Source organism: Esox lucius, chromosome 3 (genome assembly GCF_011004845.1).
Source record: "Esox lucius isolate fEsoLuc1 chromosome 3, fEsoLuc1.pri, whole genome shotgun sequence".
Lineage (NCBI taxonomy): Eukaryota > Metazoa > Chordata > Actinopteri > Esociformes > Esocidae > Esox > Esox lucius.
Genome location: NC_047571.1, coordinates 15,595,106 through 15,619,902, shown reverse-complemented (window position 1 = coordinate 15,619,902; position 24,797 = coordinate 15,595,106). Strand labels below are relative to the sequence as shown.

General features: G+C 45.7%; 1 protein-coding gene across 1 annotated transcript in view; it reads right to left on the bottom strand.

The window, feature by feature from the left end:
* Positions 1-24,797, bottom strand: part of phlpp1 (PH domain and leucine rich repeat protein phosphatase 1) — a 68,106-nt gene that overhangs the window by 21,463 nt on the left and 21,846 nt on the right. Inside the window, exons 2-3 of the mRNA XM_010884150.5 lie at positions 3,213-3,409; positions 1,690-1,815 (exon numbers count right to left, since the gene is read on the bottom strand). Coding sequence (XP_010882452.2) covers positions 1,690-1,815; positions 3,213-3,409 — 323 coding nt within the window. The remainder of the gene's footprint in view (positions 1-1,689; positions 1,816-3,212; positions 3,410-24,797) is intronic.

Here is a 24,797-nt window from a genome sequence, read left to right as displayed (position 1 = left end):
CATGTTAAATAGAAGTCATTACTCACCTGCCATCATTTCAATTGACTCTGATTAATCACAAATAAAGTTCAGCTGTTCTAGTAGGATTTTCTTAGTTGCATCTCAGAGCAAATGCCATGGTCCACAGTGAAGACTAATCATCAAGTGGAGAAAATATGGCACAAAAGAGACATTACCAAGAACTGGACGTCCCTCAGAAATTGATGAAAAGACGAAAAGTAAACTGGTCAGGGAGGCTTCCAAGAGGCCTACAGCAACATTAAAGGAACTGCAGGAATTTCTGGCAAGTACTGGCTGTGTGCTACATGGGAAAACAATCTCCCGTATTCTTCATATGAATGGGCTATGGGGTAGGGTGGCAAGACAGAAGCTTTTTCTTAAAAGAAAAACATCCAAGCCTGGCTGAAGTGCAAAAACAAAAACAAACATGCTGTCAAACAGTGAGTCTTGCAAAAACAAACATCAAGTCCCCCAAAAGCACGTGGGAAAATGTGTTATGATCTGATGAAACCAAGGTTGAACTTTTTGTCCATAATTCCAAAAGGTATGTTTGGCGCAAAAAAACACTGCACATTACCCAAAGAACACCATACCTACAGGGAAGCACGGTGGTGGCAGCATCATGTTTGGGGCTTTTTTTCTTCAGCTGGAACCGGGGTCAGGGTGGAGGGAATTATGAACAGTTCCAAATACCAGGCAAATTTCACACAAAACCTTCAGGCGTTCGTTAGAAAGCTTGAGATGATGAGGAAATTCACCTTTCAGCACTACAACGACCCAAAGCAAACATCCAAATGCACAAAAGCATGGCTTCACCAGAAGAAGATTAACGTTTTGGAATGGCCCAGCCAGAGCCCAGACCTGAATCCAATTGAACATCTGTGGGGTGATCTGAAGAGGGCTGTGCACAGGAGATGTCCTCGCAATCTGACAGAAGAGTGGGCAAATATTTCCATGTCAAGATGTGCCCTGCTAATAGAATCCTACCCAAAAATACTGAGTGCTGTAATAAAATCAAAAGGTGCTTCAACAAACTATTAGTTTAAGGATGTGCACGCTTATGCAACCAGGTTGTGAGTTTTTTTATTTTTTCAAAGATTTCAGTTTGTTTTTCAATTGAATTGTTCACGTTATAGTTCACATTAAAGGTGGAAAAAGTTCTGACATGATTTATCTTTGTCTCATTCTTTTACATCACAAGAACCTGGCATTTTAACAAGGGTGTGTAGACTTTATATATCCAATGTAAATACAATATAATCGATTATACTGTCCATTAAACTACTTACTATATAATCTACTATACTGTCAATTAAATTATGTACTACATATTCCAATGTACTGTTTATTATACTATCCATTATATAATCTACTATACTAATATATAATCTACTATACTCTCTACTATCTCCCTCAACATGATCAACTATATACTCTCCAGTCTGTTTCCTACTTCCTCCTCCCATTCCAGTCCCAGGTTCTATTCTGAGTTTTCCCCTGGGCTTCCATGACATACTCGTCCCTGATAATAATTAGAAAATAGGTTTCCTGGCTTTGACCTAGTTCACTTAGGCTGAGAGAAAGGAGAGCTCAGAGAATGTTCATTTGTGTGTGCATTTAAAAGAGAAAGAGGTTTATTATTCGACTTCCAAACGTTGTCTTCACACACACACTAATACACAAAAGTACCTTGGCTGCATGTCGGTGCCAGCGCAGGTGTTCCGTGAAGCTGTCAAAGCTGACGTAGTAGGTTTGGCTCTGGGGACCTGCTGAGCTGAACGCTAAGCAGTGGCTATGTTTCTTCACCTCCTCCACCTGTGAGACACACTCAGTTAGGGACAGAATAAACACATCCGCTCACCGCTCCATGTTAAGAGACTGAAGATAAACAGACCTTTCTGTTCAAATACTATTTCCGAAAGCAGTATTTATTTAAAAGCACAAGACATTTAAAAAGGTCTCAAAAAGCTTGTTTGGACAGACAGCAGCAATCTGCTTTGAACACATGCCTTCAATGCTGAAAAGCCTCTCTACAGCTGTATAGGATGTCGGGCTGTACTTAATCTGTCTGTGTTTATTAATTTCACCTTGTGGTAACATCTTGCCAGCCTCACCCTTCAGTAAATCAAAACAGTGCTGGGGTGATCACTCTTTCAGAATCACCAAAAAGTGTGAACATTTACTTAGAACATCTATTCATAAAATGATATATAGACATTCCCTTCCATGGGGATTTTGTAGCCAAGGATTTTAATATATTTCAAATATGTTGTCCATGTTGTACATGTCCAAATAACGCAGAAAATCCAGGGACTTTTTCACTAAATAAGACGAGAGTTCTGGCATTCCAATTGCTTCGACATTAAAGATCATTGTTCAGTTTATTGATGTCAGCAGCACACGCTACCGTGTTAAGATGGTTATTTCAAATGGCCTCAGGCTGCAATTATTTGGTGAAGCGTATAAACAAACACACCCAAGTATGTATGAACACGCAAACACATACATGCATGTGTGCACATGCAGAAAATCTAGATCCACGCTTACATGGGCAGACACAAACACATGCACACATATAAATACATGCACGGCAGAGATGAATGGGAATCTAAAGATCCAAAGATGGATGATGTTTGAGCTGTGAATGTGGGGTGAGATTTGAAGAGTCCCATTCCACTGTATAGCTACAGTATTAGGATAGTAGATAGATCCTTTCAGGAGGGGACATCAAGGCATATTGCCAGTCCTCTGCTGCTCACACACAGCCATAAGAGAGAGCAGTCATTAACCAAAAGCTCTGTATCTTTACAATGGGAAATCCCAGATGCCTAAATGTGGCAGAACTACGATCATTATTTGAAATAGAGAACAAAGTGAATAAAAGCTGAATATGTATTAACAGAATATAGCAGTTAATGTGAGGAAAGCTGACAAGAAATAAGAAACTGGAGGAGGAGGCCTAATTGTGGATTTGCAATATTGGCTTACTGGCCCTTTATCAGGACTCGTCAGTGAGCTGATTAAAGACTGTGGATTTATCTCCGTGATTACACTGTGATGATAGATATTCAAATAGAACAAAGATAAATGGAAATTAAAAAGAGAAATTTCCATCTGGAAATTATATAGAGATGTGCAATTTTGACAATTTGACAAGGGAGATTTGCGGATGCCACGTTGGAGCCACGGAAAATAATCGACGGTAAAGTTACCTTTCCTCCGATGAGGGGCAGGACGTGCATCTTGCCCGTGTGGCTGTCTTTGATGGAGGAGACGATGAGGCAGGTGCCACATAAGATGACCTGGCGTCTTGTCCAGCGGTTCACAGGTAGCTGGAGTTTCCCTTTGCGGACGTTATACATTCCCGACAGCTGAACACGCTCAGAGCTCTCGATGCTGTGGGGCTTTCCTGTAACACACCCCGGGAGAGGGCAAGAATTAGCATTGTTAGCATCTAGTAATACTAAATTCACAGGGATGGAGGGATTTAGCGAGTTAGCATTTAGCAAACAAAATCAACACAAGACTATTGGCTACAGGATAGCCTCTTAACCAAGCCTGGCTTGTCGCTAAGCCTGGGGAATACCTATTTTTGTTTCAAAGGGGTGGGGAAAACGCTTTTTTCAGTAATGTGTCAAAACCTGTCAATCCAATCATCCTTGCTTGGGCTAACGCCTCAAAACATGTTAACCCAATCAAATGTATTGGTTGGCAGGGGCTTAAACAGTTGCTCAAGAGAATAATGCTTTCAGTGCTTTCGACAGTGGCTAAGTCAGTTATCGACATCTATATTGATAGTTATTGCATCAATGTAATTCATGCATAAAATAAAAAACTAACGTTGTTGTGCCATGAAATGAAATAGCTGGCGTATAGTTCATCTTCAGTCTCGCCAGCATGGACTTAATACTTATGACTATTCCAAGTAGTAAAATACTGGTATTGCTGGCTTCTAAGCTATTAAAACAGCCAGTGGCAAAAGCCATACAGGTGTTATTTGTAGTGGAAGTAAACTTCATAAGAAACGTTGGTCAATTTACCCAATGCAACTTGAATGTGCAACAAAATGATCTAATGTTGAGACGCAATTTTATGACGAGACAGTACGTCCCAATCGGTCCCACTACTGGCTTACTATATATGAAAGAGTACATACTTCAACATCACCCACGAAATACGTACTTGCAGTACATAATACTGTATGTAGCATGCAATTTGAGATTCAGCCCAGACTTCAAAGAGGCCAGACAAGATTGGAGGTGTGGCCTCCCGAGACTAGCTGCAGGATAATACGTTTTGGACCAATGGTCCACTTGACCATAACGTAGGCCAAAAAGACTGTATTTAAAAAGATGTAGTATAATAATATGCTTGAATTATACTGATTCATAGAAATATTTAATGTCATTTGTGAGTATAGTTGGGAACAGACTTCGAACTCCCCTAAAAGATTCTGTGATAAGCGGGACATGCATTGGGGTGTAAGGGCAGAGGAGTTTTGTCATGGAGCTGTCATGCCATCCTCTGTTTGTTTGTCAGTCCATCTGTGTCTGTTGCTTTGCCAGTCTGTTTCTGTTTGTCTGTCAGTCCTTCCTTTCCTTATCCTAGGTCTGTCGGTCTGTGAACAGTTTGTCTGCCTCCCTGTACAATAGTTCTTGTCTTTTACTACTACTGTCCCCAACAGGCTTGGTCTATATGACTCTAAACCCCATTACATCCCTGCTGTCCTCTACACGTCTCCCATCCACTCCAAGTCAGAGAGGGATAGAGAGAGTGGAGCTGGTGTTGTACTACGGGGTAAGTACCAGGACTTGCTCTTACAGCTTTAAATAATTCACCTCAGGTCTCTTACTGTTAGAATAACACAGGAGACTGCTGTACGACATGGGCCCAGAGCTAATGCGTTTAGCATTGCTTAACCCCCCCCCCCCCACAAAAAAAAAGCTCACCAGGCACACTGGTTTCCCTACTCTGTTGTACCAAGTGTACAACCTACCAACATCGCCATGTGGATGGGATGTGTTTGGGAAAAGGTGCAGGCCTGATAGCTGCCAGATCTCAGGACTAAATTGAAGGATTGGCAAAAAAAAATTGGAACTGGAGAACAAACAATTACTAGCGATTTTAAAGTTTGATCTCCAACCTGATCTATTAATTTTCTAACTCAATTGTTCACCGCGGGCATCGAAGAAGAAGAGTACCAAGCTAAGAGAAGATGGCAGCAAAACCGGCAAATGAAATCCCATTGAAATCTGTGAATGTATGTCGCATTTGTGGTGAACCATATCAGACTTTGAGAAACAAACCTTTCCTAGGTACAGTAAGTCGTCGAAGTTGTGACCAGACTACACACTCACTTTAGAAGATATAATAGGACTGGTAACACTGAATTATGGGATTTCTAAAGTGGTATGTGTCTTCTGTCGCAGTCTTCTGCTAAAATCTACAAGAAGAATGTATGAGGTAGAAGGAATTGGAAGTTTTGTGAGGGGAAAAGGCAACATCATTCCGAATGAAAAGGTGCGGCAGTCTCAACCCCGGATACCAAAATATGTTGTAATAGCTTTATTGACTATGTAATGAATAGAGCACAGTTCTTCCAAAACACAATTCAACTTTTCCTCCATATTTTGCTTCTTTTGTGATATGTTAACTGTGTGTTGCCATTCTACCACCAGGGCTTCTCAATGACATCAAGTGGATCCATGTCTGTTTCTGGTGGATTACTCTCGACTTAGTCATCAATGCTAGTGCCTCGCTGAAACACTCAATAGCAGAGCTGCTACGTCTGAACTCCCAGAGCTACAGCGCTCCCCCAGGTCTGTTTGCTAACAGTGCCATTTTCCACCAACCAAGATCCACCATGGATCTCGTCGAACCTTCACACAATGTAAGAATTCCGCCACTCATTCATTTCGGTCCAGTCAATGTACTGTTCCGCACAATCGGCCACAGTGCAGGCCACAGTCTGTGAAAAAACAATGTCTGTGACACAAACAAGTTGCATCTCATTTATACATGTATAGGACTAAGCATACCTCGGTTTCCCTGACAATAGCCTGTATAAAATTTGCACTGTTTTATATTCGGTCTCTCACTAACAAAGCCTTACTGGTGAATGATTTCATCACTGACAATAAACTGAACATAATGGTACCTCACGGAGACCCGACAGCAGCCAAATTAGTTTTATGGACTTAATCAATACCTACTGGTTACACAAACATCAGCCGGTCTCCAACCTCTAGGTGCGGAAGTGGTGTTGCTATACTGCTTCGTGAGGAGCTCAAAGTTACAGTGGATGTAAATCTGTAAATCTGTCAGTTTATCTCAACACATCTCATTTGAATATCTTGCACGTAAACCCATTGGGTCTCAACCTATGATCGTTTTAACCATTTAAAGCCCCCCAAAACCATCTGGACTCTTAACTGAACTTTCTTCATTGCTGACATTACAGATGTTGACAAAAGAGTCAGTTGTAATTTTGCTGCAGATTTCATGTCCGTACTTGACAGTCTTCGACATCACACAGAATGTCACTTTCCCCACTCATAAGAAAGGTCATATGTTAGACTTAGTTTGTTCCACTGGTGTCTGTCCCTCCAATATTGTTGATGGCCATCTCCCAATTTCTGACCACAAACCTGTTCTGTTAGACATCTTTGACCCCTTCCACCCAACATGTCAACCGTAACATCACATTTAGAAATATAAAGAATATAAACCCTAATGATCTCAAAACCCTGACTGAAACATACCCCCGTCCTGTTTCCCCGTCCTGTTTCCCTGCCCCTCTCTGAACTCACCACCCATTACAACGTCTGCCTGTCCTCCTCCCTTGATTCCCTCGCTCCCCTCAAAACCTGCTCAGTTTGGTGGCTACTGTCGCAAGGACTATGCTCGTTTCTGGGTAGCTCTGAAGTAGGCTTGATACCATCAGAGATCAAAGGGGAGCTGTTAACATATTCAAACTATGGCTGAGAGATTAATTCACTGAGGAGTCCTTATGCTGTTAAAAACTGAATCTAAGGAAAGGGCAAAGGCAATATTTGAATGTGGCCTTAGATGATCTGCATTTTCCCCACAGCATCAGTACTATATGCAGTGACCTTTACTCAACGCACGGCTATGGTCTCATTTTCAATCTGAAATCAAATCAATAACCTACTCGGCAAATGGACATCTGCCTGGCTGGTCAAAAACAAAGCAGTAGTGGTGGTAAGTAGCTGAAGAGCTGGGGGCTACTGGGCCCAAAGCTGTGATACAGCTCAGGAAATGAGTTTGAGTTTGAGTCCAGTGAGAAACTCTTGTAAAAGACAAATGACACACTGGCAATCTCAGTATATTTGGGGCTTTGTTATAACACTTTCTCTTAGACACACCCATGCAATACACACACACAGAGACGCTGCACGTGCTCACACAAACCGAAAAGTGACCGTGACAAAGCTCCTTCATATCTTCTATATCTGAGCTTTATTGTGCTGCTGGACGATGATGGGCCACAACAGGAACAAAGTGTTTAAAAGAAGAACAATATGGACTGGTGTGGCAGGAAGCCCTAATGATAACAGTAGGCCTAAAAAAGCCTAGGCGTTGGTTTGACCAGCTGGATGGCTTTCCCACCCTACAGAAACAAATTAGTTTGGGCTAAGGGATTAGATTTAGGGTTATGGTCAGGTGTAGGGGTTTGCTGCATATTGTGTTTTAGAATTGATTTGTGTGAATTGTGTGCCTGGTTGGTCCATATATAAGATGTGTGCCTGGTTGGTTCCTAATTGGTCATTAAATTAGATGTGTGCCTGGTTGGTCCTTACATAAGATGTGTGCCTGGTTGGTCATTAAAATAGATGTGTGCCTGGTTGGTCCTTACATAAGACGTGTGCCTGGTTGGTCATTAAATTAGATGTGCCTGCTTGGTCCTTACATATGATGTGCGCCTGGTGGGTCCTTAAATAAGATGTGTGCCTGGTTGGTCCTTAAATAAGATGTGTGCCTGATTGGTCCATAAAGATGATGTGTGGCTCATTGGTCCTTAAATAAGATGTGTGTCTGGTTGGTTCCTAAAATAAGATGTGCCTGGTTGGTCCTTCAGATGTTCTGGCACTGGCCAAAATGTTGTTTCAGAACCAACATGTATGGTGAGATGCCTTTTGGCCCCTATGGTCCTCCTGTCCTTGAAGATGGTAAATGGTGCTTTTATTTGTCTTAGCCATACTAAAAAAAAGTTATAATAACATTTTATTTTGTTTTATTTTAAATAATTATATTCCTTTATTGATGTTAACTTTTTTTTTTTTTTTTCAGATCCATATAAACAGTTCAATTTGATATAGGCTAGGAAAAATGGGTTTGAATGGGAAGACATTTTGGTTACCACAGTTAAATTAAAAGCTAAAATGTGTGTGTGAAAGTGAATAAGAAGTGATGTGTTTGCTCTGGGATATTAATTGTCTGTTTCTCAATATGGCTTCCTTCCCCCTCTCTAACAGGCTTCAGTTTCCCTTGTCCAACCCAACACACATGCATAAAGAGGAACTGACTGGAAAACCCACATTTTATTGGCAAACAGCACGGTCCAGCAAAATCCTAACGGGTTTGCGGGGGAGTTTTGAGCAGATCCTAGATCTGTGTCAGCAACATATCCCCATCTTTACTAGGGCAAGCCCCTCCCTCTGTGGTAACCAGGCCACTTCCCTTACCACCACTTCTCCTCACACACATGGTATCAGTATTAAAATACCATGACACTGCAGCATGTATTGTACACACACACACACACACACACACACACACCCCTTCCACACTACACCTCAGGGCTCTGACCCATATTATACACTGAGCAGATTGGGGAAAGAGCCCAGTCACCCACAATGCAATGAATGTTCTGGTCCTAGGCCAGATGAGACGGGTGTAAGGCTGGAGTAGTGTGGAGGATATACCTGTCTCCCAATTGGGTGCTAGACCCCCAATCCTAAGGATAATTCACTACAGAGCCAAGGGGCCACGGAACTCAGTGTCTGTCTTTTGTCCAGTTTAAAAAAGAAATGTTGTAACCAAGCCTATCTCCCGACTGAGTTGCTGCACAGATATGCCAATGTTGTATAAACCTTCACAGGCTTTTATTCAGCATTACAACATGTTTGTAATCACAGGCCTTTATTTATCATTACAACATGTCTTCACAGGATTTTATTAATCATTACAACATCTTTGTCTTCACATGACTTCATATACCATTACAACATGATGTTTTCCACCACTAACAGTGGAAAGAAGTAATAAGCTATTGAAATAAAGGAATAAAGGAGTAAGTAAAAGCCTACACAGAGAGAAAGAAGGTGACAGAAATATAGAGAGAAAGAGCGAGATAGGAATGGAAAGAGAGGTAGAGAAAGAATGAGAGAGGAGAAAGCTAGAAATAGAGGGATCCAGCTGTTACTGTGGTCTGTAAATAGCTGTCCTCCTGTAGGCCCACTCATCCTAGATGTGGCAGCAGACCTGCCTGATGATGTGTGATTGTGAATGTGTAACTGCGTGTGTGCGTGTGTGTGTGTGTGTATGCTGTTGTGGACATTTCTCTAACCAATGTATTCTCACTGATTAAAGGACTGAGAGCCCCTTATTCATATTAGAAAAGGAATGTGGGGGATCTGGTATTTGCCTAGGGGGCATCTATTTTCTGTCCAGATGCTGTAAGAACTCTTAGAATTGAAGAAGTTACCTATGGGGGCAAGGAGAGCTTGTCCTTTGTGTGAAGCTTAGGTAGTACCATAACAATGGGAATGTGTTTTATTGACATAGGACAGCTGGGCAGCATCTTACCACACCCCTTTTCGCTGTAATAAATACGGATTGTGCATGTACGGAGTCAGAGACTCCTCGGACGATTATGTTGGTAAGCGTTTGACGCGTCTCTCTTATTTGCAAATAATATTAAAATGGTTAACTTGTGCTTAGAGAATTTCGTCTCTGTACTTCCTTATTTAAGAGTGTCGATCGATAGAATTACCATCACAATGCGTGCAGTCCAGTGATGTCTGTCAACCCGTCTCAACGAGATCTGACCTTTTTCAATTCTCCTCATCAATCCAAATCCTTTTTCATCCCTGCTGGAAAAACTGTCTGACAATGACGTCCATACAACTCAATTTCAACCAGTTGTATTAATGTGATATTTAACAGCTGTTTAAATGATGTCATAGCAACCAGCTTTACACACAGCTTTTGTGTTGTCTTACTCTGCCTCACTAACCTCCACCGTCCTCTCTCTTATGCTTTACCCGATCCTCCTATCTCCCTCTTTCTCTCCTCCTCTCTCCCTCTTTCCCCATCTCTCTATCCAGCCATCCTCTCCCTCTCTCCCTCCGTCCCTCTAACATGCCCTCCTCTCCCTCCTTCCCTCTTTCTCTCTATCCCGCCCTCCATTCCCTGTCTTTCTCTCTCCATTCCTTCACCCCCTCTCTGTTTGGGTAATGTTGTCGTTGCTGCAAGGCCCAAGGTGACAGGAGTATGTTAATGTGTGTCTTCTGAGGTAGGTGAGACCGACGGTGAGGACCATGCATGGTGACAGGAGTATGTTAATGTGTGTGTCCTCTGAGGTAGGTGAGACCGACGGTGAGGACCATGCATGGTGACAGGAGAATGTTAATGTGTGTCCTCTGAGGTAGGTGAGACCGACGGTGAGGACCTTGCATGGTGACAGGAGTATGTTAATGTGTGTGACCTCTGAGGTAGGTGAGACCGACGGTGAGGACCATGCATGGTGACAGGAGTATGTTAATGTGTGTCCTCTAAAGTAGGTGAGACCGACGGTGAGGACCATGCATGGTGACAGGAGAATGTTAATGTGTGTCCTCTGAGGTAGGTGAGACCGACGGTGAGGACCATGCATGGTGACAGGAGAATGTTAATGTGTGTCCTCTGAGGTAGGTGAGACCGACGATGAGGACCTTGCATGGTGACAGGAGTATGTTAATGTGTGTGACCTCTGAGGTAGGTGAGACCGACGGTGAGGACCATGCATGGTGACAGGAGTATGTTAATGTGTGTCCTCTGAGGTAGGTGAGACCGACGGTGAGGAACATGCATGGTGACAGGAGTATGTTAATGTGTGTCCTCTAAAGTAGGTGAGACCGACGGTGAGGACCATGCATGGTGACAGGAGAATGTTAATGTGTGTCCTCTGAGGTAGGTGAGACCGACGGTGAGGAACATGCATGGTGACAGGAGTATGTTAATGTGTGTCCTCTAAAGTAGGTGAGACCGACGGTGAGGACCATGCATGGTGACAGGAGAATGTTAATGTGTGTCCTCTGAGGTAGGTGAGACCGACGGTGAGGAACATGCATGGTGACAGGAGTATGTTAATGTGTGTCCTCTAAAGTAGGTGAGACCGACGGTGAGGACCATGCATGGTGACAGGAGAATGTTAATGTGTGTCCTCTGAGGTAGGTGAGACCGACGGTGAGGACCTTGCATGGTGACAGGAGTATGTTAATGTGTGTGACCTCTGAGGTAGGTGAGACCGACGGTGAGGACCATGCATGGTGACAGGAGTATGTTAATGTGTGTGACCTCTGAGGTAGGTGAGACCGACGGTGAGGACCATGCATGGTGACAGGAGTATGTTAATGTGTGTCCTCTGAGGTAGGTGAGACCGACGGTGAGGACCATGCATGGTGACAGGAGTATGTTAATGTGTGTCCTCTGAGGTAGGTGAGACCGACAGTGAGGACCATGCATGGTGACAGGAGTATGTTAATGTGTGTCCTCTAAAGTAGGTGAGACCGACGGTGAGGACCATGCATGGTGACAGGAGAATGTTAATGTGTGTCCTCTGAGGTAGGTGAGACCGACGGTGAGGACCATGCATGGTGACAGGAGAATGTTAATGTGTGTCCTCTGAGGTAGGTGAGACCGACGGTGAGGACCTTGCATGGTGACAGGAGTATGTTAATGTGTGTGACCTCTGAGGTAGGTGAGACCGACGGTGAGGACCATGCATGGTGACAGGAGTATGTTAATGTGTGTCCTCTGAGGTAGGTGAGACCGACGGTGAGGAACATGCATGGTGACAGGAGTATGTTAATGTGTGTCCTCTAAAGTAGGTGAGACCGACGGTGAGGACCATGCATGGTGACAGGAGTATGTTAATGTGTGTCCTCTAAAGTAGGTGAGACCGACGGTGAGGACCTTGCATGGTGACAGGAGTATGTTAATGTGTGTGACCTCTGAGGTAGGTGAGACCGACGGTGAGGACCATGCATGGTGACAGGAGAATGTTAATGTGTGTCCTCTGAGGTAGGTGAGACCGACGGTGAGGAACATGCATGGTGACAGGAGTATGTTAATGTGTGTCCTCTAAAGTAGGTGAGACCGACGGTGAGGACCATGCATGGTGACAGGAGAATGTTAATGTGTGTCCTCTGAGGTAGGTGAGACCGACGGTGAGGAACATGCATGGTGACAGGAGTATGTTAATGTGTGTCCTCTAAAGTAGGTGAGACCGACGGTGAGGACCATGCATGGTGACTTGCTGCTGGGGACAATTAGTATGCTGTCTCCTCCCATCTGCGGGCCTGGCTTCTGCAACATTACAACCTTTCAACAACCATGTGACAACCATCTTACAACCACATGACAACCTCCTGACAACCATGTTACAGCCTTTCCATACTCTGTGCTACCATGTCTTTTGCATATATATTAGGGCTGCACGATTTATCAAATTATAATCTAAACTGCAATATTGACATGTGCAATATCCAAATCGCCAATTTACGTGATTTTCAGGTCTAAAAATGTTTTGGGGTGATATGTGCTTCGCGCGAGGCAACGGGCATGCATCGTATGTCCGTAATTGATTTTCTTGCGGCTGATGTAGGTATTTTTGTAGATAACTTTCCTGGACAAATTTTGTTTAAATACTTGATGGTTTTTCAATGTTAGTTTGAGTTAACACTGCAACTGCTAGCGGAGTCGTCTGCTTCAAATGATTGAGTGGCACCAAGATATTGTCCCACATAGCCTACAAAACACCATGATTATTAAACATTTCGAACTTAATAAGGTGAAAAATATACCAAGGGTTGAAAGGTTTTGCCTAACCAGCTATGACAATGGCACAAACATAGCAAATGCCATTGCATTAATTGAGCAGTTAAATTAATAGTTTGACACAGGCTGCACCTTCGAATTGATATTGTGTAAAATAGATGTAGTAAAAAAAGTGTAAGATAGAAAACACTGAACTCAATTTTTATTCAGTTTAATAGCACATTATATAGTCGATTATATTTATTTTTAAGTGAGATTATTTACGTTGTTTACAACCATGTCTGAAAATCACAAATCATAATTGCAATATTTGTCAAAAAAATCACGATTAAATATTTTTATCCAAATCCTAATAATATGTATGTATATATGTATGTGTGTGACACACACACATACATATATACATACATATTATACATGTGTATGTATGTAAGCAGACAAGCAACAGTTTGGAAGACACTTGTTTACATAGGGAATGACTTTCAAAAGGGTCTGAAGGCCTTTAAACCTTTAAATCCACACTTTCACAGTTTCTGAAAGGCTTAATCCTTCATTAGTAGCTGCTTAATCCCTTAAGCATCCTCTTTAAAAGTTCCCAGATGTTCTTGGCCTAAAACAAAGATTTACTGGGGGTTGCCACTAGTGCTATCTTCTGGATTTGGTTTGTGTGTGTGTGTGTGTGCGTCTGTGTGAGTGACAGAGGGAGACAGAGAGAGTGTGTTTTTGTGTATATTTTTGGGGAGAGTTCTGAGAGTGCTGACAAAGTCCCTCCAGGCTGTGAAATATCACTACTTTCACCCAGACAACATCAGTATACAAAGACCAGCTCTCAGTCTGGGTCTGTTACAGGGATCACTGGTCAATGATCCCTGTAACAACGTTTCCCTGTCCCTGTACGCCACTGATCATTTACCACAGGTGCTGGGGGGAGGGACAATCTGCCGCCATAGCACAGGTGACCATGAAACCTCCATGTAAAATAGGACTGAGGTGAGTCTGAGGGGGAGGATTTGGTGTTAACCCAGGTTATATCCTGGTGAATCAGCTCCAGCGTTTGATGAGGAAGCGAGATCCAAACATTGGCACCGATAAAACACACAACACTAGGCACGGACAAGCCACACCCACCAGAAAATGCATCTCTTGTTACCATCCATGTTGCATTTCAGAAGTAGATACCCTATTTGTCAACTGATCAAGATATCGCAGACGGCGTTCGAAAATAGAAACAGACTGAACTGAACATTACAGAACAGAACTGCACGAGGTCAAGGTTTCCCACTAAGTCAGCGCATTAGCGCCCACGACCACTAGGGGCAGTATGGGTTTAGTTTGGGGCAGGACCTGGAGGAACAGCCAGTCAGTGTTGTGTAGTGCTGAATAATCTTTGTTTGACTCCAGTGTTTGGCCCACTTTCACACTGTTCTGTGGGTTTATGTAACAGCAAGGGTAACACACAGCAGTGGGCACAAAGCAGCTGCCTACCGTGCGCACGCAAACACACGCACACAGCCACAGCCTCCATGACATTGTGTGTAACCATTTATGTCCATTTACAAGGAATAGACAGAAGAAAGCCAAGTCAAACTAGGAATCATGACGGATTAGTTGAACTGGACAACGCAGACATCTCATGGGTTTCCATTCCACACAGAGAGGGGTTACCATGAAATGCCATGTGAAAATGTCATAGAGAAATGTCATGGAGGGAGGGAATATCGATGGAAAAACCTAGTAACCAGTAACACCTCAGACCCACTTCAGACAGGCCTATGGCTAAAGCTTTGGTCCCAAGATTCTAGGATAGAGGCTTGGACTGGGGCTAGGTTCCAAAGTGTTAAGGGGACCTCAGTAACCATCCATCTAGATTGTTAAGTCATTTTTAATTGAGAGGGTCTGAACTGAAACAGTTCTGCATGTGGACTGGATAAATGTTCTGAGAAACTGACATAGCCGCGCTTTCCATGTGCAGTATTCCAACTGGGACAGCAGGTGTGAGTGTATTTCTACGTGTGTTTGTGTAAGAGGAAAAAAAGAGAGATAGACAATAATTCCCGCCCATAGTTCCATTGAAAGTTAGGTGAATATAGTGTTACAAACTGGGTGTCAGAAACTCTGAATGCTAATTGGCTGATAGCTGTTGTATATCAGACTGTATAATCACAAGTTTGACGTGTTACTGTTGCTCACAGTCTAAAATAGCAATGAGGTTATTATATACCACATATCTCAAATGTGGACTCATCAGCCCAAAGGACTGATTTCCACTAATGTATAACGTCCATCTATTGTGTTTCCTGCCCAAAGCAAGTCACTTATTGTTGGTGTCCTTCAGTAGTGGTTTCTCAGCAACAAATTGACCATAAAGGCCTGATTCACGCAGTCTCCTCTGAACAGTTGATGTTGAGATGTGTTTGTCAATTTTAACTCTGTGAAGCATTTATTAGATCTGCAATCTAAGGTGAAGATAAATGTCGATTACTGAGGCTGGTAACTCTTATGAACTTATGTGGCCATCCTCATGAGAGGCAGCTACATCATAGTATTCAATCAAAATGCATTCCAGGTGTCTACCTTGTGAAGCTGGTTGCAAAGAGTTTGGAAAGCTTTCATCAATGCAAATGGTGGCTACTTTGAAGAATCAACAATATAACACATATTTTGATCTGTCTGATACTTTTGTGGATGCTACATGATTAAATGCGTGATGTCATAGATTAAAGAACAAGAAGGAAGAAGAGAGACGGAGCCTGACACACAGACTAGGAGAGAGATGGAGGGAATGAAAGACAATGAAAGAAATGGAGAAACAGGATTTTCCTGTAGGAGGTTGACGTATTTGATGTGTGTGTGTGTGTGTGTGTGCGCTCCCCTCTCCTCCGTTATGCAACACACACGTTACGAAACCTTACATTGGAACACGAGCTCTTTTGATCTGCCTGCCCAGAGCCAGGGAAATTACACACACATGCACACACTGTTTGAAACAGTGTCTTCAGTGGCAGAAGCCTGTGTGTACAAACCCTCACGGCCGGTGTATTTACTATACGACAGGGTGTAATGGACGTCCATCTGTGTGGAATAGAAAGGGCAGTACAAGCAATGCACAGGGAGTGGGTTTGTGAGTACGGGCGTCAAGAACTAGGAGAGAAGGTTGTTGCGTCTTGAAGTGGGAGTGTGAGCAGAGAACTGAGAGGGAGGGGGAGAGATACAGGGAGGGGGAGAGGGAGAGATACAGGGAGGGGGAGTCAGAGAGGGAGAGATACAGGGAGGGGGAGGCGGAGAGGGAGAGATACAGGGAGGGGGAGGCAGAGAGGGAGAGATACAGGGAGGGGGAGGCAGAGAGGGAGAGATACAGGGAGGGGGAGGCAGAGAGGGAGAGATACAGGGAGGGGGAGGCAGAGAGGGAGAGATACAGGGAGGGGGAGGCAGAGAGGGAGAGATACAGGGAGGGGGAGTCAGAGAGGGAAAAGAGAGAGGAGATTAAGTGGCAAAGAGCAGAGGGAAAGACTAACTATGGGATAAAGAGAAAATACTAAAAAGGTATAAAACCTGTCTTTATTGTAATGTAATGCAATTAATGAAATGCTCAACAAATACCCTGCTAATGTTAGCAATATCAACACATTCTATGTCAAGCCAATGAAGCAATTGATTTGAGAGAAACAGGTGTGTGTGTGCATGTGCATGTGTTTGAGAGCGAGGTAAAGTCGCATTTTACCGCCTAAAGAAAATGAGTCCCAAGTTAGGCTAATAGTACTGAACATTAAATGTATGTGAATGTGCATCAGTCATCTGCCAACATGTTACACAGGTTTCCTATAGGGCATTTGTAGATGACGCTGTCCACATGAACCTTCACTATATCTTCCAGCACCTCAACAACCTGAGGACGTGGACAATGTTTGTGGACTTTAGGTCCGCATTAAACACCAGATTAAATACAAGACAAACCCTTCCAGCTGAATGTGTCCAACTCCATCTGTCAGTGGAACACACACTTCCTGACCAAGCAGACAGGTGGGCTAAGTGGATATCTGACCCCTTTTCCCTCAGACCTGATCAGTTTGAGAAGGCACCCCTTTTCTACTCGCTCTACAGCAACGACTGTGACAATGAATCTGTTCAAAAAACAAGTTCGCGGATGACACACCCCTCTGGCCGGACCCATCACTAACACCCACGTACCGTGGACAGCGCAGTCAAAATAACCTGAAACCTAACACTGACAAAAACCTAAAAGTGGTGGTTGAAGACATAGTCCACACCTCTAACCCGTGACATTGTCCAAAAGAGTCAGTCAAATTCCCAGGGACCATCATATCCCACAATAATCAAGAAGACACACCAGCACTACATTCAGCATCTAAAAACAGAAACACCTCAGAGTGAGTCCTGATCTGGCTTTAAGCATCCATCGTAGAGACCCTCCTCACTTCCCCCATGCCCATCTGGTCTGTGTCTGCATGTCACAGATGTACACTTCAACACCACTGTCAGGTCTGCAGAAAGGGTCATCGGCTGCGACCTCCCCCTCATCAAGGTTCTACATGACTCCAGGGCCACGTTTAATACACTCAACTCCAGCAGGCAAAAGGCAGACGGGCTTTAAATGGCAATCATAACATTTTGTGCATTCTGTTCTGGAACACCATCTGCAATTAGGAGCACGATTCCACCAACACAAAATCCGACTCTGTGTAAGTATGTCTAGTGAGTTCAGGCAATTCAGATTCTGAGGTCATTGAGGTCAGTCCACGTGGACAGAAATGAGCATTGATCAATTTAGTTGTGTTTCTCCACACTTGAGGAAGCAAAATAGATTTATAAGGGTGGATCTAAAATGTTTCAAGTAGTAAAGAAGGTGTGTTGCACAAGTGATATTTTTGATAAAACAATAAGCAAAACATTGTCTGTGGAGCACGAGTCTTTTGATAAAACCAAAGACGATTTAATGAGGGTATGGTATTAAAGATTATGTTTTTTAGGGTCTTTTAAAACCTCATGTTCTACTTCTAGTGCTCTGTAGCATCTCCCAGATTCCATTACTGAGCATCTTGTCTGGTACAGAGACTTTCATAAGTAATACTAGTGGTCGCAGAAGGAGTCACAAAGAAGCACACAGGAATGTGCTCAACAAAAAATTCCCCCACAAGAAACCGTACAGCCGTCTCATGTTTTTGTTGGCCGGCTGGACATGCACACAGTGTGAAAACACTATTTCCACTATTACATGTGTACTGTATAACTACAACTATCCAAAAGAAAGAGCAAAACAGGACATCCCCCGGGTAGGGCCACAGTGTCGCCGGACCTCCCCCGTCTCAGTTCCAAGGTGTTATGCTGCTATATTATTGTGCTGGGGGATATGAGGAATGCACTTCTAACTTTTCTCAGTTTCCTCCAGTTTTAAATTTTAGGAGGAGATGAGGTCCTGGTCCACACCTGCGGATTACCTGGTTTGGGGGGCCCGTTGCTGTCCCTGTCCTTGTCCACCTGGTCATACGTCTGACCTAGTCTAAAATCAAATAGCCTCTGGATTTAGCCCAGAGAAATTTATTAATTATTCCAATTGGACTCTTAAAATCTCACCCGGCACAGCCAGAAGAGGACTGGTCACCCCTCTAAGCCTGGGTCCTCTCTAGGTTTCTTCCAAAAATTCGGCCATCTTAGGGAGTTTTTCCTAGCCACTGAAATTCAACACTACTGTTGTTTGCTCCTTGGGGTTTAAAGCACTTTGTGACAACTGCTGTTGTAAAAAGGGCTTTATAAATACATTTGATTGATTGATTGACATAAGGGGCCGGTGCATAAGGGGCCGGTGCGAAGAGGATCGGGCGGCAGTCGAAGGCAGGGGCCTAGGCAACCCGATCTCTGGACACGGAAACTAGCTCTAGGGACGTGGAATGTCACCTCGCTGGCGGGGAAGGAGCCTGAGTTAGTGCGTGAGGTTGAGAGGTTCCGATTAGAGGTAGTCGGGATCACCTCTACGCACGGCTTGGGCTCTGGAACCACACTCCTTGAGAGAGGATGGACTCTTCACCACTCTGGAGTTGCCCATGGTGAGAGGCGGCGGGCTGGTGTGGGTTTGCTTATAGCTCCCCAGCTCTGCCGCCATGTGTTGGAGTTTACCCCGGTGAACGAGAGGATCGTTTCCCTGCGCCTACGGGTCGGGGATAGGTCTCTCACTGTTGTTTGTGCCTACGGGCCGAACGGCAGTGCAGAGTACCCGACCTTCTTGGAGTCTCTGGGAGGGATGCTGGAAAGTGCTCCGACTGGGGACTCTATTGTTCTACTGGGGGACTTCAACGCCCACGTGGGCAACGACAGTGACACCTGGAGGGGCGTGATTGGGAGGAACGGCCCCCCTGATCTGAACCCGAGTGGTGTTCAGTTATTGGACTTCTGTGCTAGTCACAGTTTGTCCATAACGAACACCATGTTCAAGCATAAGGGTGTCCATCAGTGCACGTGGCACCAGGACACCCTAGGCCGCAGGTCGATGATCGACTTTGTTGTCGTCTCATCTGACCTGCGGTCGTATGTCTTGGACACTCGGGTGAAGAGAGGGGCGGAGCTGTCAACTGATCACCACCTGGTGGTGAGTTGGATCCGATGGCGGGGGAGGAAGCTGGACAGACTCGGCAGGCCCAAGCGTACTGTAAGGGTCTGCTGGGAACGTCTGGCCGAGTCTCCTGTCAGAGAGATCTTTAACTCCCACCTCCGGCAGAGCTTCGACTGGATCCCGAGGGAGGCTGGAGATATTGAGTCCGAGTGGACCATGTTCTCCACCGCCATTGTCAAAGCGGCCGCTCGGAGCTGTGGCCGTAAGGTCTCCGGTGCCTGTCGAGGCGGCAATCCCCGAACCTGGTGGTGGACACCGGAAGTAAGGGATGCCGTCAAGCTGAAGAAGGAGTCCTATCAAGCCTGGTTGGCTTGTGGGACTCCTGACGCAGCTGACGGGTACCGACAGGCCAAGCGGGCTGCAGCCCGGGTGGTTGTGGAGGCAAAAACTCGGGCCTGGGAGGAGTTCGGTGAGGCCATGGAGAAGGACTATCGGCTGGCCTCGAAGAGATTCTGGCAAACCATCCGGCGCCTCAGGAGAGGGAAACAGTGCCCTACCAACGCTGTTTACAGTAGAGGTGGGCAGCTGTTGACCTCAACTGAGGATGTAGTCGGGCGGTGGAAGGAGTACTTCGAGGATCTCCTCAATCCCGCTGTCACTTCTTCCATTGAGGAAGCAGAGGATGAGGGCTCAGAGGTGGACTCGTCCATCACCCGGGCTGAAGTCACTGAGGTGGTCAAGAAACTCCTCGGTGGCAAGGCACCGGGGGTGGATGAGATCCGCCCTGAGTACCTCAAGTCTCTGGATGTTGTGGGGCTGTCTTGGCTGACACGCCTGTGCAACATCGCGTGGCGGTCGGGGACAGTGCCTCTGGGATGGCAGACCGGGGTGGTGGTCCCTCTTTTTAAGAAGGGGGACCGGAGGGTGTGTTCCAACTATAGGGGAATCACACTTCTCAGCCTCCCCGGGAAAGTCTATGCCAGGGTTCTGGAGAGGAGAATACGGCCGATAGTAGAACCTCGGATTCAGGAGGAACAGTGTGGTTTTTGTCCGGGCCGTGGAACACTGGACCAGCTCTATACCCTCTACAGGGTGTTGGAGGGTTCATGGGAGTTTGCCCAACCAATCCACATGTGGATTTGGAGAAGGCATTCGACTGTGTCCCTCGCGGCATCTTGTGGAGGGTGCTTGGGGAATATGGGGTCCTGGGTCCTTTGCTAAGGGCTGTCAGGTCCCTGTACAACCGAAGCAGGAGCTTGGTCCGCATTGCCGGCAGTAAGTCAGACTTGTTCCCAGTGCATGTTGGACTCCGGCAGGGCTGCCCTTTGTCACCGGTTCTGTTCGTAATTTTTATGGACAGAATTTCTAGGCGCAGCCAGGGGCCGGAGGGTGTCAGGTTTGGGGACCACACAATTTCGTCTCTGCTCTTTGCAGATGATGTTGTCGTGTTGGCCCCTTCTAACCAGGACCTTCAGCATGCACTGGGACGGTTTGCAGCCGAGTGTGAAGCGGTGGGGATGAAAATCAGTACCTCCAAATCCGAGGCCATGGTCCTCAGTCGGAAAAGGGTGGCTTGCCCACTTCAGGTTGGTGGAGAGTGCCTGCCTCAAGTGGAGGAGTTTAAGTATCTAGGGGTCTTGTTCACGAGTGAGGGAAGGATGGAACGGGAGATTGACAGACGGATCGGTGCAGCTTCTGCAGTAATGCAGTCGATGTATCGGTCTGTCGTGGTAAAGAAAGAGCTGAGCCGCAAGGCGAAGCTCTCGATTTACCAGTCAATCTACGTTCCTACTCTCACCTATGGTCATGAGCTTTGGGTCATGACCGAAAGGACAAGATCCCGGATACAGGCGGCCGAAATGAGCTTTCTCCGCAGGGTGGCCGGGCGATCCCTTAGAGATAGGGTGAGAACCCGGGAGGAGCTCAGAGTAGAGCCGCTGCTCCTCCACATCGAGAGGGGTCAGCTGAGGTGGCTTGGGCATCTGTTTCGGATGCCTCCGGAACGCCTTCCTGGGAAGGTGTTCCGGTCCCGTCCCACCGGGAGGAGACCCCGGGGAAGACCTAGGACACGCTGGAGGGACTATGTCTCCCGGCTGGCCTGGGAACGCCTCGGTGTCCCCCCGGAAGAGCTAGAGGAAGTGTCTGGGGAGAGGGAAGTCTGGGCATCCCTGCTTAGACTGCTGCCCCCGCGACCCGGCCCCGGATAAGCGGAAGAAGATGGATGGATGGACGATTGACATAAACACAGTTCAAACTATGCACCCTTTACGCTTGAAAAACATCTTGTCTGACTCATGCTACAACTGTAAAAGAAGTGGAAAATCAGGTGTATCATGCAAAATATTCCTCATTGCAGATTGCCAAGAAGGAATTCATTGGGTGACATTTCTACTGCCTTCGGTATGAGGATTGAACTCCAACATTTCCATCTAAGGGTAAAACAACCACAAGGCCACTGAGATGACACAGCCACTGAGATGACAGATCTACTGAGATGATAGAGCCACTGAGATGACACAGCCACTGAGATGACAGATCTACTGAGATGACAGATCAACTGAGATGATCGAGCTACTGAGATGATAGAGCCACTGAGAAGATACAGCCACTGAGAAGATACAGCCACTGAGATGACAGAGCTACTGAGATGATATAGCTACTGAGATGATAGAGCCATAATAGAGCCACTGAGATGTTAGCGCTGCTGAGATGATAAAGCTACTGAGATGATAGAGCTACTGAGCCTGGTGAATTCTGTGTCGAATTTAAATCCTCCATAAGGCTCTAGTCCGATTCATTGTGAACAGTCATATGAGTTTGTGTGTATGAGTGTGTCATAACATGTATGACGTGTAAGGTCACAGGGATGAGCAATCCCATGCTAGTACAGGCCAAGACATTTCATTCAACTATATAAATGGTACAACCACACTCACAGGACAGCGTTTAAACATCCTTGGGTTTCCAGTAGCAGACCTCCTGGCTTTGAGAAACAGCCCTGATTGTGTCTCTGCATATTTTAGAGGAGTAAGTGTTTGAGGGGTGTTAACATATGGACTCACTTCTTACAGCTCTCTCTCATTTATCTCTTGAACCCATTTTATCTTCCTCCCTCCTTCTGCTACCTTACTACAAATGTCCTTCCCTCTTTCTCCTCTCTTTGCCCTTTTCCTCCTCTCTGTCCTTATTCCTGCTCCACTCTCTGACATCTTCCTCCTCTCTGTCCTTATTCCTGCTCCACTCTCTGACATCTTCTTCCTCTCTCTGCCCTTTATCCTCTCGTTCTCCTTCCTATCCTCTCTCTGTCCTCTTCTTCTAACTGCTCCCGTCTCTCAGCAGCAGCAAACCAGTCCCGGCCTCTATCCTAGCCTCTGTCCCAGTCCAAGCCTCTACCCTAGCCTCTGTCCCAGTCCAAGCCTCTACCCTAGCCTCTGTCCCAGTCCAAGCCTCTATCTCAGACTCAGTCCCAATCCACATCTCGATCCTAGCCTCTGTCCCAGTCCATGCCTCTACCCTAGCCTGTCCCAGTCCAAGCCTCTATCCTATCCTCTGTCCCAGTCCAAGCCTCTATCTCAGACTCAGTCCCAATCCACATCTCGATCCTAGCCTGTCCCAGTCCATGCCTCTATCCTAGCCTCTGTCCCAGTCCAAGCCTCTATCCTAGCATCTGTCCTAGTCCAAGCCTCTTTCTCAGACTCAGTCCCAGTCCAAGCCTCTATCCTAGCCTGTCCCAGTCCAAGCCTCTACCCTAGCCTCTGTCCCAGTCCAAGCCTCTGTCCTAGACTCTGTCCTAACCTCCCAGCCTCAGCTGTTTCTTCACAATTTCAGGCAGTGTCAGGGCCCAGTATACGCTGCTGCCAGTCATGGGTCACTGCACTCCAGGGAGAGGTTGACACTCATGAATGATGCAGGACATACACATACACCAACATGAAACACTGCACAGAGAACGTAATATGAATATGGAGAGAACCTTGGGGGTACAACAGAGCGTGCAGGCACCATTCATACGCCGTGGAGAACAGGGTATGTATATTTATATGCATATACACATGTATACACCAATCAGCCATAACATTATGACCACCTGCCTAATATTGTGTAGGTCCCGCCTTTTTTCGCCCTGAACCGCCGAGGCATGGACTCGACTAAACCTCTGAAGGTGTGCTGTGGTATCTGGCACCAAGACGTTAGCAGTAGATCCTTTAAGTCCTGTAAGTTGCGATGTGGGGCCTCTATGGATCAGACTTGTTTGCCTAGCACATACCACAGATGCTCGATTGGATAGAGATCAGGGGAATTTGGAGGCCCAGTCAACACCTTGAATTCTTTGTTGTGTTCCTCAAACCATTCCTGAACCATTTTTGCTTTGTGGCATGGTGCATTATCCTGCCGAAATAGGCCAATGCCATCAGGGAATACCGTTGCCATTAAAGGGTGCATATGGTCTGCAACAATGCTCAAGTAGGTGGTACGTGTCAAAGTAACATCCACATGAAGGGCAGAACCCATGTTTTCCCAGCAAAACATTGCCCAAAGCATCACACTGCCCCCGCCAACTTGCCTCCTTCCCATAGTGTATCCTGGTGCCATGTGTTCTCCAGGTAAGCGATGCACACGCACCCGGCCATCCACGTGATGTAAAAGAAAATGTGATTCATCAGACCAGACCACCTTCTTCCATTGCTCCATGGTCCAGTTCTGATGCTCACATGTCCATTGTAGGTGCTTTCAACAGTGGACAGGGGTCAGCATGGGCACCTGACTGGTCTGTGCTACACAGCCCCATATGCAACAAACTGGGACGCACTGTGTGTTCTGACACCTTTCTATCAGTACCAGCATTACCTTTTTCAGCAATTTGAACTACAGTAGCTTGTCTGTCGGATCGGACCACACAGGCCGGCCTCCACTCCCCACGTGCATCAGTGAGTCTTGGCCGCCCATGACCCTGTCACCGGTTCACCGCTTTTCCTTCCATGGACAACTTTTGATAGGTACTGACCACTGCGGACTGGGAACACCCCACAAAAGCTGCGGTTTTGGAGATGGTCTGACCCAGTCGTCTAGCCATCACAATTTGGCCCTTGTCAAAGTCACTCAGATCCTTAAGCTAGCCCATTTTTCCTGTTTCTAACACATCAACTTTGAGGACAGAATGTTCACTTGC